The sequence below is a fragment of the Schistocerca gregaria genome, chromosome 7 (genome assembly GCF_023897955.1).
Source record: "Schistocerca gregaria isolate iqSchGreg1 chromosome 7, iqSchGreg1.2, whole genome shotgun sequence".
Classification (NCBI taxonomy): domain Eukaryota; kingdom Metazoa; phylum Arthropoda; class Insecta; order Orthoptera; family Acrididae; genus Schistocerca; species Schistocerca gregaria.
Window position 1 is genome coordinate 557,118,292 of NC_064926.1, and position 15,300 is coordinate 557,133,591.

At 37.2% G+C, this 15,300-nt stretch overlaps 1 protein-coding gene across 1 annotated transcript in view; it reads left to right on the forward strand.

Moving 5' to 3' along the window:
• The first annotated feature begins 8,859 nt into the window (after positions 1-8,859).
• Positions 8,860-15,300, forward strand: part of LOC126282475 (uncharacterized) — a 392,608-nt gene continuing 386,167 nt past the window's right edge. Inside the window, exon 1 of the mRNA XM_049982132.1 lies at positions 8,860-8,887. Within this exon, the coding sequence (XP_049838089.1) occupies positions 8,860-8,887 (28 nt within the window). The remainder of the gene's footprint in view (positions 8,888-15,300) is intronic.

Genomic DNA, 15,300 nt, shown 5'->3' on the forward strand with positions numbered 1-15,300 from the left:
ATAACGCGTTTAAAACAGCTTGGGACAGTGTGCCAGCTAGTCAACAAAATGTGGAAACTTTGATGGAACATCTCATCAAAGGAGATTCCCAGCTGAATATGAGTGATGAAGAAACTGCTGCATTTGCAGTGATGTCCATCAACAGACAAAAGGTAAAAGCAAGATATTCTGATAAAATCAAAAGTTCACAAGAATGAAAAACAAGATCAGATGTTGTGGTTTTACTGCAAAAAGCATGGTCATATAGCTTGTGAGTGCCAGAAGAGAAAGTAAGAGACAGAGAAACATAAGGGTGGCAAAAATAAATCCAGTTGTGCATTTATTGTGTCAGCAGATAACATGGTTGAGTCGTCAGAAAGTCAAGAGAGGCATATGCTAAGTTGTTTGAACGTTATCAGTCAGATGACTTTTTGATGGGAATGGTTTTCACAGTTCTGACCAGTGACTGGGGAACATGTGATACTTAGTAATGATAAGTAATGCCAAGTAACCAGTCTTGGTACTATTATTGTCAGCAAAGAAGTTAGTGGCAAATGGAGTGAGGCATGTGTACCTGGTATCAAAAATAACTTGTTCAGTGTCAGAGTATGCATGTAGAAGAAAATCACTGCAGTTTTCAAAGAAGAACAAGCTGTACTAATATGTGATGTAGAGACTGTAGCTGAAGGCATGAAGGAAGTGTTTTATGACAGAATCCACACTAGGGAGTGTGACTGAACTGAGACAGTTAGTAGATGTCAGTACATGAACACCAAATGGGGTGGTCAAAGGACTAAATGTATAAAAGAAAAAAAAAGAGAGAGAGAACCAGGAAGATTTTTTTCTAAGCAAGGCACATCAGCAGAAGTTAAGCAAAAAAGACGCAAATCATTCAACAAAACCAGGGGAATTTATTCATTCAGACATGTGTGGGGCAATGTCAGTTGAGTCAGTTGGTGGTGCAAAGTTTTTTGTCATATTCAAAGATGATGCAACTGGACACAGAGTTGTTTATTTTCTAAGACACAAATCCAATGTCATTGATTGGTTTTGTGAATTCAGTAATCTTGTGTTGAAAAAGTTTGGTCAGAATGTCAAAACATTACGTGTAGACTATGACACTGAATACATTAATTATGGTATGAAACAGTTTCTGAGGAACCATGGAATTCAGCTAGAAACAACTGCTCCATAGAACAGAACGGTCATTCTGAGAGGGACAATCGCATGATTATTGAAAACGCATGCACAATGTTGGAAGCGAAAAACCTTCTAAAGTTTTTATGGGCAGAGGCTGTTAACACTGCTATATACATATTAAATAGAGCTACAACAAAACACAATTTGGAGCAAACTCCATATGAGTTGTGGAATGCACGAAAACCATATTTTGGACATCTTTGCGTGTTTGGGTCGGATGCCTTTGCTCATGCATCAAAACAATTTCACAGCAAGTTTGATGCCAAATCCCGAAAAGTTGTACTTGTTGGTAATTAAGGAGAATCAAAAAATTATTGACTTTATGAACCCATGAGTCACAAAGTGTTTGTATCAAGGGATGTCACATTTAATGAGGTTAGCAACAGCTCAGCATCTGCACAACAAGAAGTTGATGACACATACTTAAACTTCAAGACTGACGAAGAACAAGATATCATGGATTGGCACAGGCAAGTTACTGGTGAACCAGCACAAGCACAGGAAGAGATGGAAATTTCACAAAATTAAGTAAATAAGGCCAAACTGGAAATTGAAGAGCAACCTACCAAAGTGCGAATATGTAACTGCTGCTACTGCTGCTAAGGATGCAATTTGGCTGAGAAAATTACTAGGTGGTCTGGGAATCAAATGTAAAGAACCAACTACATTACAAATGGACAACCAGAGTGCAAATAAGTTGTCAAAAAATCCTGAATATCACAAATGCTGCAAACATATAGATGTATGCTATCATTTCTTAAATGAAGTGTAGTGTAAAGAGACAGAAGTTGTTAATGTGTGTACCATTTGAACAACTTACTGATTTATTGACCAAAGCATTAACCAAAGAAAAATTTGTATATTTGCACTCAAAGCTAAATGTTGTTAACTGGTAAATGCAATCACTAAAACGGCAAGAGTGTTGGAAAGGTTTTGCATAATTGCATTTGTGTGTGTTTGCAGTTCTTGTTCTCTTTATGGTCACATTCTGACCACTAGTGCATAGAGTTTATTTATGTGAGCACAGCTGTTTAACTTTGTATTCTTTGCAGTAGTAGTATTCTTTTGTATTGCTTTAGTTGCATGTGAATAGTCAGTCTCTGTAAAGAAAGCCAGTTATTTTAATTAATAAAATAAGTTCATACATAGCTTTATTAATCTCTCTTAGCAAACCTCCACTATCCATACCAATATCAGTGTGAATGTGAAACAAATATAACTGTTAACAAAAGACTGGATGAGAGTAGGCATTGTTATGTATAACATGCTAAAGGGATTATAAAACAAATTAATTTGACTTATTCTGTTATTATTTCAAAGTGACATTTTCCATTCTTTAACTGAATAACTTTAATATTTAAATAATTAATGGAAAATCTCATATAAAGATGTGAAACAAATACTAACAAAGAGATAGAGGGGCTGGCCAGTACTTACCTCAGCTCAGTACAGCTGATAGATACACAAAAACAACCAAAAATTTAAGTTCCTAGCTTTCGGAATAAATGTTCCTTCATCATGCAGGAGAGAGGGGAAAGAAAGGGAAGAAGGGAAAGTGGATTTAGTTACTCACAACCCAGGTTATGAAGCAACAGAGAAAGGAAAATAGGGAGGGTAGCAAGGATGGAGGCATGGTTGTCAGAGGGAAGCTAAAGATATTCTACTGTAGGTACTGTGCCAGCTTCAAACCAAAGAGGACACATACAGAAGTAAAGAGGTATATAGTATAAAGATGTAGGATGAAAAGATGCATGAATGGCTAAAGAGGAAAGGGAAAGAGGAGAAGACTGAAGAGTAAATGGGAGTGAGGTTGGTTAACGTAGGTTCAGTCCAGGGGGATGGTGGGATGAAAGGATGTGTTGGAGTGCAAGTTCCCATCTCCGCAGTTCAGAGGGACTGGTGTTGGGTGGGAGAAGCCAAATGGCACATACGGTGTAGCAGGTTCCTAGGTCCCTAAAATTATGGTGGAGGGCATGCTCCGCTACTGGGTATTGGACATCTCCTAGGCGGACAGTTCGTCTGTGTCCGTTCGTGCGCTCAGCCAGTTTAGTTGTTGTCATACCAATGTAAAAGGCTGTGCAGTGCAGGCATGTCAGCTGATAAATGGCATGTGTCATCTCACATGTGGCCCTGCCTTGAATTTTGTATGTTTTACCAGTAGCAGGGCTGGAGTAGGTGGTTGTGGGGGGATGCATGGGGCAGGTTTTGCAGCGGGGTCGGTTACAGGAGTAGGAACCGCTGGGTAGAGAAGGTAGTCTGGGAATATTGTAGGGTTTAACAAGGATGTTACGGAGGTTAGGGGGGGGCGACAAAATTATCCCCACACCACCCCGAGTTGCCTATCGTCGCCCCCCTAACCTCCGTAACATCCTTGTTAACATACTTTTCCAGCCAGTATAGCAACACAGTACATTGACCCCGAGGACAACAAATGAGGAAATAAAGTAGGCAGAACTGCTACAATCTGTTTTCTAAAAGAATTGCATATGATTCTGTACACAATGTGGTATATTTCATGGCTATAATCTATAAAAAATTACTTTATTTTCACAGTTACACCCGATATATACTAGCTCTGTATGTACAGTAAAAATTACTTTTTTAAAAAAATATTTGAAATACAAAATATCTGGCACACTTAAAATTCCTATTACTAATTGCACAATCTGATAATATTTACTATGTTTACTCCTGGATTCATTATAAAATAATGATATAAATTGGTGGAGATTAATTTGCCAAGAAAATTTGTAAACTCTTTGGAATATTGATAGTATCGCAGAATGGATTAGTAGTGGGCCTGCCTCTGATATGATGGGATGTGTTTTTATTTTTGTCAGAAACAATGTAATTTTTGGTTTTGAAGTGGAAATTGTAATCAGTGTGATATAGAAAAAGTGAGAGAATAAAATTAACTGTTCAGGCATTTTTTTCAGAAGTTATTACATCAACTGGAACCATGAGAACCTACAATATAAAAAAATTTCAGCTTCAAGAATCAGCCCCTTGACGTGAAGAACTGGAGCCAACTATGAGAAAAGAAGGTAAGTAAAAAGTTTTTGCAAATCTTACTCCTCTTTTAATGAGTTAATTATGATGTCAGTGACGATCAACAAATGATGTGAGGGAGGGGTAGATTACTAGTGGTGGTGTCATCCATGATCAGTTGACTGATAATGAAGTTTTGTCTGTTGCAGATGAAGGGAGAGTGGGCCAACGTAGGTGTCCGATCCCACCCGTCGGCTTTGACCCGTGATGTAAGGGTGTTGTGATGTGTGACGTCATAACGGCGCAGAGTTTAGTTTATGAGTCTGTTGTGTTTATAGATGTCATTTTGTTGTGGTTGGTGGTGACCTCTGGTGGTGTGTTTATGGTTTGTGTGTTATTTGGTGTATTGGGTTCATTGTGGTTTTGCTGTTTGATCTGTTTAGGTGTTGCTTATGACTGTGCTTCAACAGAAATTGGTTTCAGTGGGTTAACAATTAAGTTTTTGTTGTGTCTAAGGTACTGTAGTATTGTTTGCTGTATGTCATGTATTAATTTGTTTAATTTAATTTGTGACTGCTTTGTTAGGTATAAATATGATGGATAAATTTAATATTGCTTGTTTGAGTGCCGAAATGGGGGACAATGTGTTTCCCTTATAACATTTTTACAGCTGTTTGGGTTGCTGGTTGAAGTTGTGAAGAGCGGCGTCTGTCAGCAGGAAATGCGGTTGGCAAAGGTTCTGGCATCTCGGACCAGGGACTGCTACATGTGGCAGTGTCATAGGGACAACCTATGGCATTCCAAAAGGCATGGTACCTGGATCGAGAGGTCTATGTTGGGCATGTGAGAGATCATATTCATGACATATTATTTTTGTTATAGATCCTCTCACAGTTTTTGTGCACATGAGACTGGTGTGAGTGAGAGGATGGTTTTTGACTGGTTTTCGTTTTGTAGGGAAGTTTGCTTGGAATATATTAAGTACAGGGGTACGTTTGGTGGGCTTGGGGTGGTAGTGGAGGCTGACGAGTTGCAGTTTGGGAAGAGGAACTATGGGAGGGGTAAGTCTCTGAGTGGTGCATGGGTATGTGTGTGGGGGGGGGGGGGGGGCATTGTATCTGGGAGTGGTTTTTCAGAGTGTGTTTATAGGGTTTTGGAGGGGTGCACGAAAAGGGAATTGGTGGGATTAACTGAGGAGTGTATAGAGGAGGGCAGCACAATAGTTTCCGATGCTTTTTTATTTTATACGGGATTTGGCGAGAGGGGTATCATCATTTAGTTGTTAACCACAGCATAGAATTCAAGAATTATGAGACTGGGGCATATACAAATATGATAGAGGGATTTTGGGGGGCGGTTAAGTCAGTTATTGGGAGGGAGAAGGGGCACTCTTCTAACCTTCAGTCTCATTTAGATGAGTATTATTTGTGGAAGAGTGTCTCTAGAGACTATTTTTTATTTTATTTTAAGTTCAATTAGTAAAATGTATAACCCAAAGGTGGTTGGTTAAGGAGGTGTTGTGAGAGTACGCAGCTGCAGCTTGGGTGGGGGGCAGGGAGATATGATGTAGTGGTTGGTAATGTTTATGTTTGTGGAGGCAGGTGGGTGGGGGTGGTTGTTGTTCTGTGATTATGTTGTGGAGAATCTATTTTGTTGCAGTCATGTTTGAGTTGTAGTGTATGGTTGAGATTTGTTTATTTTCATGTTTTGATTTGTTGATGAATCTTTGATTTTGGGGGGAGGGTGGGGGTTGGGTGGGTGGGTAGGTGGTAGGTGGGTCGGGAGTTTCGTTTGGTTGTGTTGTTTTTTTTGTTGGTGTGTGTGTGTGAGTAAGGGGGGATGAGGTGTTTGTGTAATTGTAGTGGCTGACCTCAGCTGGCATGCCGGAACTTTTTGTGGTAAGTAGTCATTCTTTTGGGTGTATTTTTTGTGTATTAAGATGCGTGGTGGGGTACTTCAGTGTTGTTTGGTTGGTGGTATCAGTGTTAGGGTATCATGCGCTGCTGGTGACCTATATAGGTCAAGGGAAGTGTCAGATTCCAATGTGTGGTCGTAGCTATGGGTGTTTTGGTATCGTGAGCTGCTGTTGAGCTATATAGGTCAAGGGAAGTGTTCAATTCCAATTTTGTCTAGGTGTTGGTTTTGTGGTAGCAAAATTTTTGATGTTTTTTAATGTGGTATCAACAGTTGCATTTAAGATATATAGGTGAAGGGAAGTGTCCAATTCCAGAGGATATTGTGTGTAGTGGAATTTGGGAATGTTGTGTTGTCGATTTATTTTGTCAGTTTGTGAGGTTTGGTATGGAGGTGTGTTCATGTTTTTATATTTAGTATGTCCCCACCCAAAAACCCCCAATTTCCCATGCTTGTCCCATTAGTTTGATTATAATTTTGGAGGAAGATGTGTGTGTTGGTTTTTCAATCTATTTTCATGTTTGTTGTCATGTTAACGTAAAGGCGCCATATTGGAGTCGTAGAGAGTGGTTGTTTCCACGGTCATAGCAGACAGCTACAATCAGACACTTCTGTATTCCCGGGAGAGTGATTTGTGTCATTTGAAGTTTATGTGTGAATTGATTTCCGATCACTTGAAGAATGAGAGCTCCGCAACAAAGTCATATCAGCAGTGACAATTTGATACCAACAACGGCGGACTAGATCAAATGAAAGAGGACTTTACAACCATGATAAGGGACATCAAAAAGATAAAATAAGTAGAAATTATTTGTGAAATTAATTTGACTCTGGACTCATGTGCTTGTTAAACAAAATGAATAGAGACAAGGGCATTTGTGATGTAAAAGTGAAAGCTGTGGGAAGCAGTGAGGATATGTTTGAGCTGGGTGAAAGTGTAGTCAGCAAAGAAACAGTAAAAATTGATATTTTGCAGTGAATTTGGTGAAACTAGAGGAAATGAAGACAGATAACAATAGGAAATTTAGTGCACTTAATGATCAGTTAATCAAAAAATTTACTTCACTACAGATCAATTAAATGACCTGTAAACTGAAACAACTAGTAAAATGGATAGGATGCAATACCAAATAGACCAACTTAGTAATCAGGTTTTGGGGCTAAAAAATTGGTTGTCAGATGGTTTAAAAAGCGTTAATGAAAAAGTTGATGTCTTAGAAAATAAATTTATTGTTTTGGAAAATGAGTTCATTGTCAAATTGGTAAACAACTGAAAAATGTTAATGGTGGTCAGATTTGAACAGAAGGCCATAGCGGAAAAATGGAACCAAACATTACCAGTTTAGATCAAAATATTTCAAATGTTGAAAACAATATGCAATGTAAATGTTTTAGATCAAAATATTGGAACAGTTCAGGAAAATTGCATTCACAGAAATCTGTATTCAAACAATGGTGTTGTGTGATCCAACATTCCAATCAAAAGTTTTACATTAGACAATTTACATTATAGAGACAGTTTTGTGTTTGACATGAGTGAAAACCATAAAATAAAATTTTTTTAAAAGATGCCTTGAAGGTGAAGCTCTATAATGGGTAAATTTAAATTTCAGTCAGTGGGAAACATATCAAAGTTTGAGAAAAGTTTTTTAAATAAATTTTGATCAGAAGCTGAACAGGGGAGAATTAAAAGTGAATTTTTAATGGTCCTAATCATAGGAACAGGGATGGTACTCTGAAAGAGTTTTGCAAGAATCAACTTAAGAAATTAACACACTTTGACAAACCATTTAATGAAATGACATTGATTGATGCACTTAAAATGAGATTACCAGAAAGGTTGCAGTGGGATTTAGTACATGGACCTGACAATTGTCTCGAAGGCTGGATAGAGCAATATAAAGAATCATGTACCATAATAATCAGAAAGATAGAAATCACAATGGGAATAATTATAAAAAGAGAGATAATGGTTACTTCTATCAGGATCAAAATGTTAATAGAGACACAAATTTTGAACATCAGGAATAATGGGGATAACCATAGGCAATTTCATAGAAAAACAATCATAAAGATAACTACTTAGGAAATGGAAGTTCACCTCCGTTAAGGTCCACAGTTTTGGGGCGAGGAAACACAACAAGCACAGGACCCCCAATTTACACTTTCAGGTATCTGGAGTTGAACAGAAGGAATATCAGATTTCTCATTTATGTTTTGTTCAAAAGTTTTTGGGTACTATGTTTAATTATAGTGATGTGCTAATCGCAAACTGGAATGTGAGACAATAATTTTATCTTGGAACTCTTCCATTTGGTCCATGTGAATGTGAGAGTAGTGCGAATTTTGATGTAGTATGTGCTAATGATTTCTTCTCTTGGCCAGAAAACAGTGTTATTGATGTATGTAAATCAGATGATGACTGTATTGGATCTGAACTAGGTGATATTTTTTATGTTGATGTGAATAAGAGCTGTGAAGTAAATGAGGTTTGTAAGTCTAAGACTGATAGCTTATTGCAAATGAATGTAAGTGAGGCAAGTGGCTTTGATGGAGATGAGACTTGTGTTGTTAATGATGATGTTAATTAAGTAATTTTGGAAGAATATTATTATGATGATAATGTTGATGAGTATAAGATATTTGTGGAATTTAAGATTAATGAAGTTTCAGTGTTATTTGTGAATGATGTTGACAGTACGGATAAGTGATGTATGTGATGATGTAAGTCAGAGCCATAGAATACCAGTAAAGTCAAAGTAGTTTTTCATTAAGACCATGCAGAGTAATGATCCAAACAGTAAAGGTGAGTTATATGTAAGACTGGGAAATGGAAGTGAAAGCTTTTTGAAGTTTGTTTTGGACCAGATTGATGATAACTCAGACATATGTGCATTCTGGAATAAGTTAGCTGTGGTTAGTCAAAATTTGTATCCAAATAGTTGGGATGAAGTGAAAGAAGTGCTAAGAAGGAAGTGTAACTTTGACAGTAACATACTTTGTGTTCCTTCTGTAATAAGTGATGTCAGTTGCGCTATGGAATCCATTCATTGTGTTCAGTCTATATCTGGAAACATGTGTAACCAAAGCAATGCTATGATACCAGTAAGGTTGATTAAACCCTTTAAAGACAGTGTGGATATAGCAGTTGATGAAATAGAAAGTGATCTTTTACATGAAGTGTCTAATAACAGAGATGATGATTCAAATCTTGGGTATCCTTATATTAAGATTAAGATTGATCAGTGGGAAGGGAACTGTTTGACTGATACAGGTAGCCCAATTTGTAGTACATCAGAACAAGTTAGAGACAAGATCAAGTATAATAAGAATTTTGTGGAAATATCCACTGCACATGTAAAGGTAAGAGGAGCTACTGGTAAGCAAAGCAATTATGTAAACTGTCAAGTACTATTAACTTCTAGTACAGAAGATAATACCCTCGAACATGGATGCATAATGACGCCTAGTCTGGAAGAAAATATACAATACATTTTCACATCCATAAAACTACATAATTATGTTTTGTTTTTCATGAATGTAATATGTAAGATGATGTGATTTTTTATAGCATTTTTGGACAATTTTTGTACAAACAGTAGGAATTCGCAATTCACATGTACAAGAACCCACTTACGGGTGATGCACTTGGCAATATATGGTACAGTACTTCATAATGTAACATACAGTTATTACATAGTATAAGTATTTGAATTTACACCATGTTGTTACAAAAATATTACATATTACAACCACCTCAGAACATTACATCATATAGATAAAAGAGTTGGGCCTACATTTAAGAGTAGCTACATTTTAATATCAGTATTCATTCAGTGAGTACAAACATTTGAGAGTTAAGAATGATTTTAATTCCCTTTTGAATACTTTAGCTATGTGGCATCTTATAGCACTTGGCAGTTTGTTAAACCATATCTGGCCATTTATCCAAGGACTATGATCTGTTGTCTTCAGTTTAGTTCTGTTTCCGAAGAAGCAATCTTTTTTCTTGTGTTAAGGGTATGTACATCAGAGCACATAGCTTCATTATTTTTATGGTCCACAAAGAATGTTATTAAGTTGTACAGATAGAAGGACGATACTGTTAGATTTTATGTTGTACAAAGGTTTCCCTACATGTATCTCTGTATCCTATTCAATGCATGGTCCTGATTGCTCTTTTCTGCAGTGTTAGGATTCTGTTCATGTGTCTATCAGCAGCACATCTCCATACCTCTATTCCATAATTAATATATGCAAATGTTGTCGCATAATAGGCAGTTTTTTATGTTCTTTCAGAGACTAATTTTGATAGTTTGATAATTAAGTACAGGGAACTGCTAATTTTATTAAATACAAAATTGATATGTTTTATCCATCTAAGATTTTCATCCAGGTATATCCCCAAAAATTTACATTTGTCAGTGTCTGCTTTTTTTATGCCACTTATATTATCGATACAGGTTTGGTATGAATTACCAAGTTTAAATGGTAATAGCTGGAATTTTCTAATATTTACTTTTAGGCCTTGATCATGGAAATTAGTAGTTATTTGACTTAATCCATCAGTTTCAGCCAATGTCAAGTCATTAATTTGTTTGCAAAAGAATAAAAGTGAGGTATCATCTGCATAAGTATAAATGTCTAAATTTTGTGAATATTTTTTTAAAATGTATATATGTAAGTAATCTTGATGCAGTCTGTCCAGTCATGACTGGTAAACGATACAGATCTAGTAATATAGTAATAACTTACTAGTTGGGAGTACGGAGGTGCCTCTAAATCATTAATGTAGTCAAGGAAAATAGAAAGGCCCAATATGGAGCCCTGAGGTACACCTTGTTTTACTGTTTCATAGCTGGCTTGGAAATGTTTGATCTGACCATTAATTTCATAACTCAGCTTTGTACACTGCTTACAACTGGTTAGATAAATGATCAGTAGTTGTATGGGTGTGGCATTTATATTGTAAGTTTCCAGTTTGCTTAGTAGTAGCTCATGGTTCACTGAGTCAAATGCTTTAGTAAGGTCTAGAAATATTCCTGCTGTCTGCATTCCCTCAGCCAGGGCATCATACACCTTGTGGAGAAATTCGGTAATTGCCATAATGGTACTGTGATGCTTTCTAAAACCATGCTATGTTTCTGCTAATAAATTATTCCTTGTGAAATAATCAATAAGTTGTGTCAACAAAACAATTTCAAATGTTTTACTGAAAACTGATATTAGTGACATGGGCATGAAGTCTGATAGCTCTTCATTCATTCCTTTTTTATGCACAGGTTTAACTGTACTTTTCTTCAATATATTTGGAAATGTGTGCTCCCTGATATTACTGTTGATCATATGGGTAATTATTCCAACAAATTCTTTATTGATTTTTTTAATTATAACGTTACTCAGTCCATCCCAGCCAGATGAGGTCATATTCTTTAAGTTATTTATTATTTTTCCTATTTCCTCTACACTCACTTCCTTAAATTCAAAAGCAGTTTTGAGCCTAGGGTAAGGCTTTAACATCTGAGTCAGACCTGTGTTATTAACTGGATTCACAGGTGAAGATATTGACTGCAGATGTATACAACTATGTAATTGTGTTTTGTTTATCGCGAATTTAGAATGTATGATGACTTCTAAAGTTCTATCTTAGCTATTGACTGAGTTTAAATCTACAATACACTATGTCATTATGGTTTGTAATAGATTTGGGCTTTAGAAATTGAAATGTATATACCATGAGACTAAATGAGTAGATCATTTTATAATTCTGAAATGGAACAATGTTCATAATATGTACTGTAAAAATTAGGAATAGTATTTTAGTACATCTGTGTGTATCATCTTAATAGTTCATTTTTCATTGCATTTAGCTCTGTTTATTAAAGTTTCATATGTGAACATTTTTTAATGTTGTCTGACACAAATCCTTTATACTTGCTTTTGGAACATAAATAGGGAGAGCATTTGCCATGTGATGTGAAGAAGTTTTTGAACAGCATATTTAGTACATAAAACAATGTTTCAGGATTTGATGTGAATGCTAGACAGGAAGTTGGCTATCTGTTGGACCGTGTGATGAGAATTCTAAGGAGAAAACTGAAAGATGTGGGTGAACCCACTCCCCACACTGCTGTATGGCTGTGCCCTGCTGGTCCAGTCAACTTACAAGAGACCATAGGTGCTGGGTAATGTACTCACGCATCTGTCAACTACATCAGTGTTGTGACTGAGATTTGTCAATTGTTAGCCAAGACTGTCAAAGACAGTGTTATCCACATAAATGTTTTTTCATATAAGGGGATTAGCTTCCCAGTACATTATGTAACTTGAAATCAGTATGTATTTTTTTATGAATTGTAAATGAATTTTCCCCCATTCGGATCTCCGGGTGGGGACTACTCAAGAGGATGCCGTTATCAGGAGAAAGAAAACTGGCATTCTACGGATCGGAGCGTGGAATGTCAGTTCCCTTAATTGGGCAGGGAGGTTAGAAAATTTAAAAAAAGGAAATGGGTAGGTTAAAGTTAGATATAGTGGGAATTTGTGAAGTTCGGTGGCAGGAGGAACAAGACTTCTGGTCAGGTGACTACACGGTTATAAACACAAAATCAAATAGGGGTAATGCAGGAGTAGGTTTAATAATGCATAGGAAAATAGGAATGCGGATAAGCTACTACAAACAGCATAGTGAACACATTATTGTGGCCAAGATAGATACGAAGCCCACACCTACTACAGTAGTACAAGTTTATATGCCAACTAGCTCTGCAGATGATGAAGAAATTGAAGAAATGTATGATGAAATAAAATAAATTATTCAGATAGTGAAGGGAGACGAAAATTTAATACTCATGGGTGACTGGAATTCGAGTGTAGGAAAAGGGAGAGAAGGAAACGTAGTAGGTGAATATGGATTGGGGCTAAGAAATGAAAGAGGAAGCCGCCTCGTAGAATTTTGCACAGAGCACAACTTATTCATAGCTAACACTTGGTTTCAGAAAGGAGGTTGTATACATGGAAGAACCCTGGAGATACTAAAAGGTATCAGATAGATTATATAATGGTAAGACAGAGATTTAGGAACCAGGTTTTAAATTGTAAGACTTTTCCAGGGGCAGATGTGGACTCTGACCACAATCTATTGGTTATGACCTCTAGATTAAAACTGAAGAAACTGCAAAAAGGTGGGAATTTAAGGAGATGGGACCTGGATAAACTGAAAGAACCAGAGGTTGTACAGAGTTTCAGGGAGAGCATAAAGGAAAAATTGACAGAAATGGGGAAAGAAATACAGTAGAAGAAGAATGGGTAGCTTTGGGGGATGAAGTAGTGAAGGCAGTAGAGGATCAAGTAGGTAAAAAGAAGAGGGCAAGTAGAAATCCTTGGGTAACAGAAGAAATATTGAATTTAATTGATGAAAGGAGAACAAATAAAAATGCAGTAAATGAAGCAGGCAAAAAGGAATACAAACGTCTCTAAAATGAGATCGACAGGAAGTGCAAAATGGCTAAGCAGGGATGGCTAGAGGACAAATGTAAGGATGTAGAGGCTTATCTCACTAGGGATAAGATAGATACTGCTTACAGGAAAATTAAAGAGACCTTTGGAGAAAAGAGAACCACTTGTATGAATATCAGGAGCTCAGATGGAAACCCAGTTCTAAGCAAAGAAGGGAAAGCAGAAAGGTGGAAGGAGTATATGGAGGGTCTATACAAGGGCGATGTACTTGAGGACAATATTATGGAAATGGAAGAGGATGTAGATGAAGATGAAATGGGAGATACGATACTGCGTGAAGAGTTTGACAGAGCACTGAAAGTCCTGAGTTGAAACAAGGCCCTGGAGTAGACAATATTCAATTGGAACTACTGACGGCCTTGGGAGAGCCAGTCCTGACAAAACTGTACCATCCGGTGAGCAAGATGTATGAGACAGGCGAAATACCCTCAGACTTCAAGAAGAATATAATAATTCCAATCCCAAAGAAAGCAGGTGTTGACAGATGTGAAAATTACCAAACAATCAGTTTAATAAGCCACAGCTGCAAAATACTAACTTGAATTCTTTACAGACGAATGGAAAAACTAGTAGAAGCCGACCTCAGGGAAGATCAGTTTGGATTCCGTAGAAATACTGAAACACGTGAGGCAATACTGACCTTACGGCTTATCTTAGAAGAAAGATTAAGGAAGGGCAAACCTACGTTTCTAGCATTTGTAGACTTAGTGAAAAAATTTGTACAGAAACCAGATGGCAGTTATAAGAGTGGAGGGACATGAAAGGGAAGCAGTGGTTGGGAAGAGAGTAAGACAGGGTTGTAGCCTCTCCCCGATGTTATTCAATCTGTATATTGAGCAAGCAGTAAAGGAAACCAAAGAAAAATTCAGAGTAGTTATTAAAATAAATGGAGAAGAAATAAAAACTTTGAAGTTCGCCGATGACATTGTAATTCTCTCAGAGACAGCAAAGGACTTGGAAGAGCAGTTGAATGGAATGGACAGTGTCTTGAAAGGAGGATATAAGATGAACATCAACAAAAGCAAAACGAGGATAATGGAATGTAGTCGAATTAAGTCTGGTGATGCTGAGGGTATTAGATTAGGAAATGAGACACTTAAAGTAGTAAAGGAGTTTTGCTATTTGGGGAGCAAAATAACTGATGGTGGTCGAAGTAGAGAGGATATAAAATGTAGACTGGCAATGGCAAGGAAAGCGTTTCTGAAGAAGAGAAATTTGTTAACATCGAGAATAGATTTAAGTGTCAGGAAGTCGTTTCTGAAAGTATTTGTATGGAGTGTAGCCATGTACGGAAGTGAAACATGGACGATAAATAGTTTTCACAAGAAGAGAATAGAAGCTTTCGAAATGTGGTGCTACAGAAGAATACTGAAGATTACATAGGTAGATCACATATCTAATGAGGAGGTGTTGAACAGGATTGGGGAGAAGAGAAGTTTGTGGCACAACTTGACTAGAAGAAGGGACCGGTTGGTAGGACCTGGTTTGAGGCATCAACAGATCACCAGTTTAGTATTGGAGGGGAGCGTGGAGGGTAAAAATCGTAGAGGGAGACCAAGAGATGAATACACTAAGCAGATTGAGAAGGATGTAGGTTGCAGTGGGTACTGGGAGATGAAGAAGCTTGCACAGGATAGACTAGCATGGAGAGCTGCATCAAACCAGTCTCAGGACTGAAGACAACAACAACAAATGAATTTT